The sequence below is a fragment of the Chelon labrosus genome (assembly GCF_963514085.1).
Source record: "Chelon labrosus genome assembly, chromosome: 22".
NCBI lineage: Eukaryota > Metazoa > Chordata > Actinopteri > Mugiliformes > Mugilidae > Chelon > Chelon labrosus.
This window is the reverse complement of record NC_140355.1, coordinates 736,256-750,563: the sequence shown is the minus strand read 5'-3', so window position 1 is coordinate 750,563 and position 14,308 is coordinate 736,256. Positions and strand designations below refer to the sequence as shown.

The window sequence follows — 14,308 nt, the reverse complement described above, 5'->3', positions numbered from 1 at the left end:
TACTCCAGCTTCCTCCCACCGTCCAAAGACACGCTCATTAGGTTAATTGGTGACTTCAAATTGGCTGTAGGTGTGCATGTGAGTGTGAATGTTGTCTGTCTCTCTGTGTTAGCCCTGCGATAGACTGGAGACCTGTCCAGGGTGTACCCCGCCTCTCGCCCGATGACAGCTGGGATAGGCTCCAGCAGACCCCATGACCCATCACAAGACCAAGCAGTTACAGAAGATGAATGAATGAATGAATGAATGAATGCTAAATGGCACAATAATGAGAGAGAGAATTTCTTAGAGAATTTTTTATTACTTTCTTCAAAGTCAGAAGTTTACATACATTTCCTTAGTATTTGGTAGCATTGCCTTTAAACTGTATGACTTGGGTCAAACGCTTTGGGTATCCTTCCACAAGCTTCTCGCAATAGTCTGCTGGAATTCTGGTCCATTCCTCCTGACAGAACTTGTTTAACTGAGTCAGGGTTGTAGGCCACCTCACTCGCACACGCCTTTTCAGATCTGCCCACACATTTTCTATGGGATTGAGATCGGGGCTTTGTGATGGCCACTCCAAAACATTGATTTTGTTGTCCTTAAGCCACTTTGTAACTACTTTGGCAGTATGCTTAGGGTCACTGTCCATTTGGAAGACCCATTTGCGCCCAAGCTTTAAACTTCCTGGCTGATGTCTTGAGATGTTGCTTCAGTATTTCCACATAATGTTCTTTCCTCATGATGCCGTCTATTTTATGAAGTGCACCAGTTCCTCCTGTGGCAAAACAGCCCCACAACATGATGCTGCCACCCCCATAATTTACAGTTGGGATGGTGTTCTCAGGCTTACAAGCTTCCCCCCTTTTCCTCTAAATGTAACGATGGTCATTATGGCCAAACAGTTCCACTTTAGTTTCATCAGACCACAGGACATGTCTCCAAAAATTCAAGTCTTTGTCCCTGTGTGTATTTGCAAACTGTAATTTGGCTTTTTTATGTTTCTTTTGGAGTAATGGCTTCTTCCTAAGTCGATACAGGACTCGTTTCACTGTGGAGAATGACACTCTCTTACGCTTCAGCCATCATCTTGACAAGGTCTTTAGCTTTTGTTCTGGGGTTGATTTGCACGTTTCGGACCAAAACACGTTCATCTGTGGGACATAGAACCCGTCTCCTTCCTGAGCGGTATGATGGCTGGACCCATGGTGTCTATACTTGTGTATAATTGTTTGAACAGACGAACGTGGCACCTTCAAGCATCAGGAAATTGTACCCAAGGATGAACCAGACTTGTGGAGCACCACAATTCTCTTCCTGATATCTTGGCTGATTTCTTTTGATTTTCCCATGATGTCAAACAAGGAAGTAGTGTGTTTGAGGTGTAGCCTTAAAATACATCCACATAGGGCCGGGCGATATATCGATACAAAAAATATATCGATATATTTTTTAATGTGATGTGGAATTATATACCATATCGCATATATCGATATAGTTCAAATTTGCACTGTGATCCTTGCTCCAGGTAAGCTGCTGACCCGGAGCTCTCTGCACTGCTCCCCGCGAATCCGCCCCTCCTCTTTCATGCACAGAGGAGGGGCGCAACAACGTCTGCGGAAAAAAGTTTGGGCTGCTACTCGGACCGGGACTGCTAGCGCTAACAGCTCTTAGATGGCGCCGAAGGGTTGAAGTGCTTCGGTGGTATGCAAACTATTTTATTTTGCACAGTTTGCACAAAAACTCATCAGTCCTAGCAATGTGCTTTCATCCGATTCCTCCATTTTAGTAGCCGTTAGCCACATAGACATACACTATATTACCAAAAGTATTCGCTCACCTGCCTTTACTCATTCTATGAACTGAAGTGCCATCCCATTCCTAACTCATAGAATTCAATATGATGTCGGTCCACCTTTTGCAGCTATTACAGCTTCAACTCTTCTGGGAAGACTGTCCACAAGGTTGAGGAGAGTGTTTATAGGAATTTTTGACCATTCTTCCAAAAGCGCATTGGTGAGGTCACACACTGATGTTGGTCGAGAAGGCCTGGCTCTCAGTCTCCGCTCTAATTCATCCCAAAGGTGTTCTATCGGGTTCAGGTCAGGACTCTGTGCAGGCCAGTCAAGTTCATCCACACCAGACTCTGTCATCCACGTCTTTATGGACCTTGCTTTGTGCACTGGTGCACAGTCATGTTGGAAGAGGAAGGGGCCCGCTCCAAACTGTTCCCACAAGGTTGGGAGCATGGAATTGTCCAAAATGTTTTGGTATCCTGAAGCATTCAATGTTCCTTTCACTGGAACTAAGGGGCCAAGCCCAGCTCCTGAAAAACAACCCCATACCATAATTCCTCCTCCACCAAATTTCACAGTTGGCACAATGCAATCTGAAATGTACCGTTCTCCTGGCAACCTCCAAACCCAGACTCGTCCATCAGATTGCCAGATGGTAAAGCGTGATTCATCACTCCAGAGAACGCGTCTCCACTGCTCTAGAGGCCAGTGGCGGCGTGCTTTACACCATTGCATCCGACGCCTTGCATTGCACTTGGTGATGTGTGGCTTGGCTGCAGCTGCTCGGCCATGGAAACCCATTCCATGAAGCTCTCTGCGTACTGTACTTGGGCTAATCTGAAGGTCACATGAAGTTTGTAGCTCTGTAGCAATTGACTGTGCAGAAAGTCGGCGACCTCTTTGCACTATGCGCTTCAGCATCCGCTGACCCCTCTCCGTCACTTTACGTGGCCTACCACTTCGTGGCTGAGTTGCTGTTTTTCCCAAACGCTTCCATTTTGTTATAATAGAGCTGACAGTTGACTGTGGAATATTTAGGAGCGAGGAAATTTCACGACTGGATTTGTTGCACAAGTGGCATCCTATGACAGTTCCACGCTGGAATTCACTGAGCTCCTGAGAGCGGCCCATTCTTTCACAAATGTCTTGTTTCACAGTCTGCATGCCTGAGTGCTTGAATTTATACACCTGGGGCCAGGCCAAGTGATTAGAACACCTGATTCTGATCATTTGAATGGGTGAGCGAATACTTTTGGTAATATAGTGTATCATCAGTATAGTCGGTGTACCAGGAAATCGTTTGGAATGCAAATTGCGATTAGAGACAAGAGCCAATTAATAACGTCACTCGCCACCAAGTGGTCAGGGGTGTGAATTGCAATCTGTCAAAATGACAGATGGCCTTCAGATTTTTCCGTCACAGTTTTAAAAAACGGTCAATGACGGAAAATATTCGGTTAACGCGACCCCTGGTTATATGTAGATAGTGCCATATACAAGTTACAGCCAAGGGCGGAAGCACTACAAATCTTTTTCACCACCTAAAACAGTGGCACAAGCTGTCACAAGTGAAACTGCGAGCTGCAGAAGCCCCGAAAAAGCTCCATATCGTGATATATATATCGTATATCGATATTCAGCCTAAATATATCGGGATATGACTTTTGGTCCATGCAGAACCCACACAGATACAGGGAGAACATGCAAACTCCACATAGAAAGGCCCAAGTCGTCCCATGGATTCTCTTTTGTGAGGCATCAGCACTAACTACCCGAAATCATGTTGTCTATCATTTAAACAACCAACAATTGTATTATATCTATGATATTTGTCATCAATCTGATAAATATTACAAATTTCAGTTTCAACATTTGATATTTCATTGTTATACTATTTCCAAATGAGTTTCAAGTGTTGATGAATGATCTGCAAATCGTTGCATTCAGAAAGTAAGAACAAGACTTTACTGTATGCGTGTCCAAACTACATCCTGCAGGCCAAATGCGGCCCACGGTCCCACAGCTAATTCTAAACTTATAATGGAATATGGCCCACATATAGAACTTGCACTTGACTGTATTGTACGATTTAACAATACATAACACCAGCAGTAGGTGGCGTTAGCGTCTTGAATGCTGCAGCTTCTCTGCAAAACAAGATAAATCGAAGCAAACTTTTCTCCAAAGGTGGCCAAAAATGGCAGACCCAAAGACAGACATGAGTGCAGCGAGCGCAGACAGATTTGTGGAACACTAATTATTTCTTCGCAGAAAACGAGGGCAAGTGTGTCTGTTTGATATGCAATGAAACTATTGCTGTGATGACAGACATATATGACAACAATATGAAACCAAATGTCACACCTACACTGATGCTGAGCGAGAGCAGGAAGTTAAGCAAATGGTAGCTAGTTTGGAAGCTCTACAACTGTTATTTGCCATGCTATTAAAACACAGGAAAATACCATAACAGCGATAAGGCGTAGGCATAATAGACTGCCTCACTGAAGTCGCAGGATTGTTAGCAGCTGACAGAGACGCTAATCATAGCAATACTGGAACAGGCTGAAAGTACAATATCAATAGAAGATGAATTATATGACGCAAACCAGATTACATGATACCAGATGACATGATACTAAGTGATAATGGATGAAAAGGATGGACAGAGCCAGCATTAAACTATTAACAGTACAAAAGGTTGATAGGTGTGCCAGTGATTACAAGTGAGACAGCTATTTTTGCAAATGGGCCACGCTGAGTAGTGACATCCCCCTGTATCTACATTTACTGTTTTCCAATCTTTCATGTACGATTTCCAACACAGCCCTCATAATTCTCAAGAGAGAAATCCAAAATGACAGATATGCCGATTTGTTCAGGACTAGTAATATCGCAGGACCTCTTTCTTTGGAGAAACGTGGTGGCTAATTAGTTGTGTAATATTTCCATTACAAGTTATGGACATTGCTGATTGGCACAGGATGTTCACAAATGAACTCCACAATTATTACAAGTTAAGAAAGGTCCCCAGGAAATACTAGGCCCCTGCAAATCTAAATTTGTTAAAATCACAAGGTTTGAGTTTTTCTTGGCAATTTATATAGCATGATAGTTTAGTTATGCTTACAGCTAGTGGTTGTAAGCTACCACCAGCTATCAGTGGAACATACTGCCTCTATGTGGTATATGCCTGCAGTTAAACAGCATTGAAATACCAAAAGGAGCATACCACTAAGAGGCTATATATATAAAAACTCTAAAACACAAATGGCACACATAGCATGTGCTAGCAAAAACGAATCTGCCAGAAACTGGAGGGACAGTATGATGCTCCACTCAAATTGGAGATACCACCAGATACCACTCAAATTGGTGACTAAGATACCATCAGTCACTTTCTGATCTTTGCATCAATTTAGGCAAATAAACCCCCCAAATAAGTAAGTTATGTTGGCAAAGGGCATTTAGATTTCAATAAATAAACACTTAAGTAACACATACAATTCAGTATTTGGGCGGCAAGGGTGGAGGCTCATGATCTCAGAAGCTAAAATCATGCAGTGGTACAGAATTTAAAGGTTATCTAGCAGCATAGTCACTTTATAAACACATGTAGGACTGTTGTAGTGAAGCTGACGCAAAATTATGGGGCTGTTATTGAAAATAATTTTACAATGGATACCAGAGAGCCAGTGTGCAAACAGGAAATTTACCAACGCTGTTAACTTCTTCGACTGTAACTTAGTCACTATTTGTTCCTCTCTGAACAGCAGAGAGTGAGTTCCTTACTCAGGATTACAGAGCCAGGGCAAAAAAACACAGGTTAAATATTCTTTTATCTGTTTGCCGTGTGGTTACACCGACCGACTGCTTAGAGTGACGGACTACCTGTAGTAGTAGACGTCGCTCTTTCCAGCGCTCAGTCCGGACTTCCTGATCACTTCTTCTTTCTTCCAGCCGGGCGGCAGAGCGGGACAGTCCGTCCTCCTCCTCTCCATCATCAGTTATTGATCCCACAGTCAGTGTCAACCCCGTCGGATCACCAGAGAGACAGTGTGGTAGTACACCCAGCAGCAACACGGGAGAATTTCGACGAACAACTTCTTAAGCTCAGCTGTCTCCTTCCGCCCTGTCAGTTTCTGTCGTTTACTTCTGTTCTGGTTAAATAAAAGAACCAAAAAATGCCCTGTTCGGGCCAGATGCGCTGGGATGTTGTGTGTTAAAATGCCTCCATGTACGGATTTAGTTTCGTTTACTTCCCGGGAGAACCAACGGCTCATCCGATCTGATCAGACCGGGCTAACGGCAGACGTGACGTCTGAGCTATCAGACACACACACACACACACACACACACACGCTCCCACACCCCCACACACGCACAAGCACGCGCACGCGCACAAACACACACACACTCAAACGCGCACACACAAGCGCGCACGCACACACGTACAAGCTAACTCGTGTTTCTATGTTTGAAAAGACTTTCCACTGGCTTAATGCATTCCCTAGCCCCCAGACATCTCAAGAAAGAGCCTAACCATTACCAACCATGGTCTCATTGTAACTTTTATCCTAAAACCAGGTTTAATCCTCAAAAAGTTACGCAAGTGATTTATTAAAAACAAGAACTCACACACAATATTGCGCGCCTTATCTGAGATCGCCCACTAATGGAGATTATTTATCTAGAGGTAGAGTGGGAATAATAAAAACAGTTTGGAAACGCGACGCGCAGTAAAGTGTCAATTCCCGTATCTGTGTCACGTAGCTTTTGCCATTGCCCCGCCCCTTTGTGAGACTATAGCAGGTCTCCAATGGGAAAATTGATCATGTGCGCCAATCTGTAGATTTAGACCAATTATTTGACCGTATATACCTGACCGACGAGCTGTTCCCCAAATAGAGAGCAGGAGATTGTCCGTGTCAAATGCGCGTTACGTTCCCACCGACGGGAAATACTCTGTCCCGATTTTGCCGAGGTGGAGTGTGCGTTCGGACTCATCTGTAACAGGATAGTTTTTGCTACATTAATTCCAGCCTGTCCACGATATCAGATAAAGAGTGGAAAGTATACAAGCAAACACAAAAAATTAAAACTATTCTGTGTGCAGTGTGCGTGATAATCATCAACACACTCCGGCCACCAGCCTGCTATATTCAAACACACAAGACACTGCGCCCCGGTTGGACATGGCACTGATTTTGTGCTACAGAGCAGGAAGAATAACCTGTTTAAAGCGGATTAAAGTTCTGGCTGACATCATGATGTCGGAAGGCCAAACAGTCAAAACCACGTGAGTTTAAATGCGTTATCAACGCAATGGCAGCGTTATTAGAGTTAATTTGTCATCGTTAACCGTGTAAACAACGCCATAAACATCTCAACAACACATTAATAACAATTTCTCAGCATCTGCTCTCACACAATAGTTTCATTGTTATATTGAACAAATTTGCAGCTTGTCCATTTTGATCAGGTAAGTGTCATGTCTTCCCATTGGGGCCTAACCCATTTGTGTTCTCATATATCTCCTCCGAATGCTGTCCGGAAAACGTAGCTGCAGTGCATATTTGAAATACTCACCAAACTACACATTGGACCCACAAGCAACATGTCGTGCAAATATTTACACTCTAAAATTACGTTTTCAAACATACAAATCAGGAAAAGATAACTTTGTTCCAGACTTCTCCCTGTCTCAGTAGCACATCAGATCTGGCTACACCTCTTACAAAAACAAGTGGCACAATAGTTTTCTGCACCAACAGGCTGTAATAATAGGATGAACTTGTATTTATATTATGAATTAATCAGGTATCAACTCCCTGATACTCTGTCAGAGGGCTTGTCCTATTTGAAATGCCCTTTCAGCTACATAATGTCTGTGTATGGAGCTTTGACTTAAAGAGGACATAGAATGCCCATTTCAACAGGTTAATATGTTTCTTTCATGACTCTTACATGCTTTGGTTAAAAATTCTCAGTGATTGTGTTAAACAGGCCCTCTATTCACCAGGTCAAAAATGGCCTTTTTCACAGTGAGCCGTTTTGGTGAAATCATTGACTGTACAGAGGGGATGAAATGAACATGATGCCGTCATTTTGCAGTGCTAGATAAAACTTTTTTTTAGCACTGCTGTTAGCTCACTTAGACTTAGACTTAGATAAACTTTATTGATCCACAAGGGAAATTGCTTGGTCACAGTAGCTTAGTTGCACATAAAAAACACTCCTAAGAACCGCAAGTAAAAGAAAAATTAAATAAAACAAAATCAAATAAGATATAAGTAAAATCTAGTAAAATAAAAAATAGTATAAGCAAAAATGTACAGAATTAGCATATGAATAAAGGTACAAGAAATAGGGATCGAAGAATGTATATTATATACATAGGAATGATAGTAAGGTGCATTACTGTCCGTTAACATGAATAACATGGAGTTATCTGTTACAGAAGGGTTGTTGTACAGTTCTGCAGCGTTCACTGTGGGAGTGGAGCTGGATCAGTCTGTTGGAGAATAAGCTCCACTGCCCCTCTATTGACTAGTGTAGTGGATGAGATGGATTGTCCATGATGGAGAGTAGTTTGTCAAGTGTCCTCCTGTCCCTCACTGAGACAAACCTCTCCAACTCACTGTCAGTAACATGACCAGCCTTTTGGATCAATTTGTTGATCCTGCTTATGTCCTTTTTCCTGGTGCTGCTCCCCCAACAAACCACAGCAAAGTACAGGGTGCTCGCGACAGACTGGTAGAAAATCTCCAGCAACTTGCTGCAGGAGGTAGAGTCTACTCAAGCCCTTCTTGTACAAAGTATCGCTGTTGACCCGCCCCTCCAGTCCAGTCTGCTGTTCATGTGGACTCCCAGGTACTTATACCACTATAAGTGGTCTATTCCTTGTACATTTTCATGGCTAATAATGTAATTCGGTAGTAGTAACGGGTCTAGCAAGGGTGGAAAGAAACCCATTACAATTGATTGTAATGTTTGTTAACCACCATTTATAATTTGAAATCTGCAACCCATGTGTTCACTGTGAAAAGATTCCTGTGTATCTACAGTGTTATCACTAAAATCATGTTACAGGTGCCTTTGTCGCAACTGTGCCAAAATGACTACCAAACCGGAGAATATACTGCAGGGATATACCACAAGTATCGTAATTTCTCCTTGCTAGTTGCTATTATGCCTTATTTGTTTTATTTTTTCTTCTTTTTTGCCTTTTCCCTTTTTTAGGGTTACAAGGAGACCAGCTGCAAAATCTACCAGAATGTCTGGTAGATCATTCTGAAGTGGAACCTGATGGTTTAAATGTATTCTCCCTACAGAATGCATTCAGCATCTACAGTACAGAATATGGACCTTTGTGCCTAAGTGACATTGAGACATAAGTTGACATAAGATATTATATTTAGTTTTTGATAAATGTGAGTCACCAGTTGTCACTATAACATAAAAGACTGAGAAGTACAACTAAAATTACAGTTCCCCTTGATTCACTGTTCATCTTGTGCTTTTTTTCTGTAACATACCATTTAATGTAACATTAAAGGGATTGAAAGCAAACAAAACTATTTGTACATGCTTTTATTATTTAAGAGTTTGCTGTTCTAAATACCACAGCGCTCTTAAAACAGCTATTCTATACAACATGCACAGTACAACTGAATGTCTATAGAGAAATAGCAAATAAATATAAAAATCAATGTAAAAGTTGTAATAACTAACATTCTGTTTAAAAATATATTTGTGTATTTGTCTCAGTCATTACAGAAGGTTGGTTGGTGTTGGGGCTTCCTGGGCCGTAGAACCATTGTAGCTGCCCTGCTGTGTGGTGATGAATAAGGACCCTGATGCTCACAGAAGGTACGTGGGGTCCAGACCTGCGGTTGACTGAACCATGGCACAGCGCTGGCCATCACTTCAAGTCATCTGTCTGGTTTCTCAAAGTCACTGGGTGTGGAGATCTTCAGCACCCCATCCACATATGGGGTTGGGTTCCGGAAGAACACTATCAAAGGCAGCAGATTGTTCATATAGATGGAAAAATATATTGTAATTACTTTTTATTCTATTATTCCAACTCTGTAGGGGTGTAACACATTTTGCCACTGTAAGGTATTATATTGTTTTCATTAGTAGTAACTTTTTCCCCTTTTCTTTTTTACAAATATCATTTACAGAAAACACTTATTTATGTTCTGCTTGTGGGTGCAATGTCTGTCTTTTCAGAGTTTATTTTGAATATTAAATAAAAGCTTGTGAAACTCACAGAAGGTTGGATTTGCTTTCACTGGCTTTGCTGTGCACTCTCCGTTCTGGTACTTGGGGAAGTTCCAGTGTTTTCATCAGGTTGTGCCAGGTAGAGTCTTTGGAGGAAAATACTTCAAAGGTGCTTCCCTAAAAACACAATCCCAGCAATAATTAATAATAATAATAACAACAATAATAGTTGCAGTGCTATAGTTATATAAAACATAGAATCAAATACAGAATAGAATAAGGTAAGAAAGGAAAATTATATGAGTAAATTATATTAAGGGTACAAAATATATTTATAGATTGGATCAGGTTTTAAGTAACTAATAACTAAACAACTAATAACTAGTCATTTTATTTTCAAATGTAACAAAGGTAAAAAAAAAAAAAAAAAAAGCACCTCAATGTTTTAGATACATTTGACACATAAAAGTTCTTAATCTCGCTATTCATGAGCAAATAAGTGATCGTGTAACATAAACACAGTCATTGCAGCATACTGTTCCACGGTAGAACACAAATAGAAAACATATTAAAACATAAATGACAACACCACTACAGCTAAACAGCAGCCAGTTAACATACATACTAACATACAGTCACACTGAACGTGTCCGTGGGCCAAATAACAGCTGTAACTAGCATGTCCAACACGGCCTTAGCGTGCCAACTTAGCCCTGTTACTAGCTCCGCTCTCCACCGTATAGTAACCGCGTTAGCCCCGCTAGTCTCGTTTTATTCTGGCCTCCAGTTGAACAGCTGATAACAGCACATTCATACAATACACAAATAACGTTTGCCCACCATGCTGTGTACAATTACTCTCAGTTTCTTATAAAAAGTGTTAGCCGCTCCCGTTATAAGCTGCAGCCCTAGATGTTGTTGTTTTCTAATGTTAGCCGATATAAACACAAAACCAGAATTATTTTAAATAATACTGACATCTGTGTGACACGCTGGTGGCTCAGCTCCATCATCGTAGCACAACCTGGATCCGAGTACAGCGTCATATTGGGCCCCAGCTGGTAAAACAGTCCGAGGAAAATTGTTTCACTCTCTCCGGGACATTTCCGTAAAAAATAAAATCCAGACACTTTGTTCTTGTTCTTCCTGCATGGGAGTTAGTGTAAAGATGCGTGAAAGCATTTCAGTCGTGCACAGAGCAGCTGACATGTCAGGACCGCTTCACTGTCGATGCGTATCCGTGCTTGTTGAAAACGTGTCTTGCGTCGTCGAAGGAGGGGGCGGTCTGAAGGTCTGAAGCCGTGTGGTAGCAAGGGGCAACTTCCGGGTCTGAGCCACAGACTGTACGTTAGTGATGTTCGATACCACCCATTTCCTTTCCGACCCGATACTGAGTAAAATTCAGGCTTGTAACGGCGATACCGATCCGATACCGATACTATGTGCAAATACACCCTATGTGTCTGGTAAATCCAAAAAAGAAGTGTATTTTAATACTCTAGTTAGTAGACCCGTCATCCGCTCACCTCCCATGCAAAGAGTGATTACTCAGAATAGCTTCCTTTGACCCTCCTGTAAAATAAGAGAACAGAGCACTACTAAAGTAACTGCTGCTCCTAATTTGTACACAGTTTTGGTCAGAGTAGTGGACAGAACAGAACATCCAGAACTAAAGGGTAAAAAAAGAAAAAAAAAATAGACTTGACCTTTAAAAAAAGAAAAAAAAGAAAAGAAATTCCAAGTTCATAAATATTTTGTTAGCTCAGTAAATGTAAACATTTACATGATGTACTTGTACTTCTTTGCACTAAAGCAAAGGGATACATTTGGAGTTATTTCCAGGTTATTGTACTATAATATTTCTGGTCTGGTCCACTTTAGATTAGAGCACATTGAGCTGTATGTGGCCCCTGAAATAAAATGAGTTTGACACCCCTGGACTAGTCAATGACATCACACCACAGTAGAAAGTGAACTTTGCACCAATGAAATATTCTTGATCTGAATACATATTTTAGCATTTAACACAAAAGAAGATATGGAGGCAAGGTAAATGAAGCTTGCACAAGGGGTACTGTCAGCCATAGTCTACCCCAACACCATAAACACTGTCAGTCTGACACTTCTAATATGCAACTCTTGCTCTGCAATAGATAGATAGATAGATAGATAGATAGATAGATAGATAGATGAATCCTTTTCTGTGTTTAGCAGCTAAAGGTCTAACAAATTTAGACAATGAAATTCACCAGCAAATTGTTGAGTGTAATGCAAGGTGTGATCACAGGCACTAAACTGGTCACTTGCTCAGATCAGATTGCCCAGGTTGGATATTAATGAAAGGTCTGAACACGGCCTTACATGCTTTTGTCTCCTGTAACCTGTGGGTTAGATTAATTGGCCATAGGTGTGAGTGTGAATGGTTGTCTGTCTCTCTGTGTTAGCCCTGCAATAGACTGGCGACCTGGCATATCCAAGGTTTACCCCCCCACTCTTGCCAAATGAACCTTCAGAGGACTAGTGGTTACAGAAAATTAATGAATGAATAAAAGAGAGACAAGCAATATTTCAATAAAAATTGCGATAATCATTTAAAAAGTGCTCTGGTTGATTTGTAAATGTTTTAGTTAATTGCAAATTGGAAACTGCAACGCCACTACTTTTTATTATGGATTTGCTGCACCTAAAATTAAATCGGATGATTGTGAAAGATGAAAGAACAGCTATAGAAGGTCTCTGGGTTTCCGGGATTTTTCCACGCGTAAAAGAAAAGATCTTTTGAATGTGATGATGATTACAAACAGTAATAATCTGACTGGACGTACTAAATTTGCTCTAGAGACATTTAGAGGTCAGGTTGTCACCAATGATAACGTATCATGGAGAACCGTGAAGGACTGTGGCTGCATCTCTGTCATTGTTAAATATGTCATTTGCACAATATTTATTACTATATGATGGGGCAAGTGATAAGGTAAAAACGATAAAATGTGTATGGGAAGCCACCAATAGCATTACATTAGTGTGTAATTGTTCTGTGTATTGAGGTAGAGTTACATATCAGTTTTTTTTTTTTCATCTGTCAATACTTAAGTGCTGCATTATCTTGATTATCTAATTATCTGCAGCCCATTGCTGAATTGTTAACGATCACAGCTTATTATGTTTATATGGCTAGTCTTTCCAAATTTCCACCATGAAATCCAAATGTTACTTGAAGCAAATGTTTGGTTTGACATGGGCTCATGCAGTCTCTGTAGTTGACATAGGACATAGGTTTGGAACAGGTATTCTTGATTCTAACTTACATGAAGATGTCATGTTGAAGAATCATGTTGCTTTGGAGATCTCTTCTCAACATTACGTTGACAGGGTGATTGGTTGTTTACCGAAGACCAAGGAGGAGACTGGGAAACAAGAGATGCTGCACAGGCCTTGTGCTTTTCAACACAACAGCAAGAGAGTAACCTGGATCCAAGCCACTGCACATGCATCCAAAATCAGCACGATCCATATCCAGATGTTTCTGATCAGACCAGGAAGAGAAGCAGAGGGTGTCAATATTGTCATGTTGACCGAAGACAAGTAGAGGACGGAGTGAAATAGCGCCCCCCACATACCGTGCCAAGCTCCAACATGTGACACTTGATATGTAGGCGCACGTTTAATAATTAATAATAATTTGTTTTGCACGTGTTCATATCACTCAAAAATGTGCATCTAATGCAGAGGCGGTCCTGGCTAGATTTACGCCCTGGGCAAACCATCCCTAGGAATGAAATACAATTTATTTGGAAGCAGTACTACCTCTGCAGTCGCAAGTTGTTCCCCGCCCCCTTTCCTCTTTTGACACACAACCTGTATGACTCTCAGCAGCAAGTTGACATGACAATGAGGGCGCCCCAGCGCCCACTCCACTAACTTGACATGGAAATGAGCGGTAGTCTAGAAAACTGGCAAGTTTTGTTTTGAGGTTTTTTATTGTTTTTTTGGGGGGAGATTTTTTTTGGACATGGATTGCGCCCTGGGCAGTCGCCCACATTGACCATAGCAAAAACCGGCCCTGATCTAATGCAATTCAGGTTTGAGTCAAATAGTTCAAAAATTGTTTCACACACAAAAAAGCTAAAAAAAAAAAATCACCAAGGGAAGGGTGAAGGCAATCAGGTTGGCCCTGCCAATGAGGTGTCCCTTATTTATTTTTCAGGGAGTTGGCAACCCTTTGTGCATGTGTTGTTCTGCATTTACAAAATAGAATACATTGACTCCTTCAGTATGTTGTTGTAATTTCTTTATTTGTT

At 41.3% G+C, this 14,308-nt stretch overlaps 1 protein-coding gene and 1 long non-coding RNA gene across 2 annotated transcripts in view; both read right to left on the bottom strand.

Annotated features, from left to right (window-relative positions):
- mbd2 (methyl-CpG binding domain protein 2) overlaps nucleotides 1-6,160 on the bottom strand; it is a 29,434-nt gene extending 23,274 nt beyond the window's left edge. The window contains exon 1 of the mRNA XM_084572172.1: nucleotides 5,670-6,160. Within this exon, the coding sequence (XP_084428298.1) occupies nucleotides 5,670-5,782 (113 nt within the window). The 5' untranslated portion in view covers nucleotides 5,783-6,160. The remainder of the gene's footprint in view (nucleotides 1-5,669) is intronic.
- Nucleotides 6,161-7,925: 1,765 nt separating this feature from the next.
- LOC311508196 lies at nucleotides 7,926-11,259 on the bottom strand. The gene is made up of 3 exons (XR_014699749.1): nucleotides 10,986-11,259; nucleotides 10,057-10,184; nucleotides 7,926-9,795 (listed from the first exon to the last, which is right to left on the bottom strand). It is a non-coding gene; the product is annotated as an uncharacterized lncRNA (long non-coding RNA).
- Nucleotides 11,260-14,308: the final 3,049 nt, after the last annotated feature.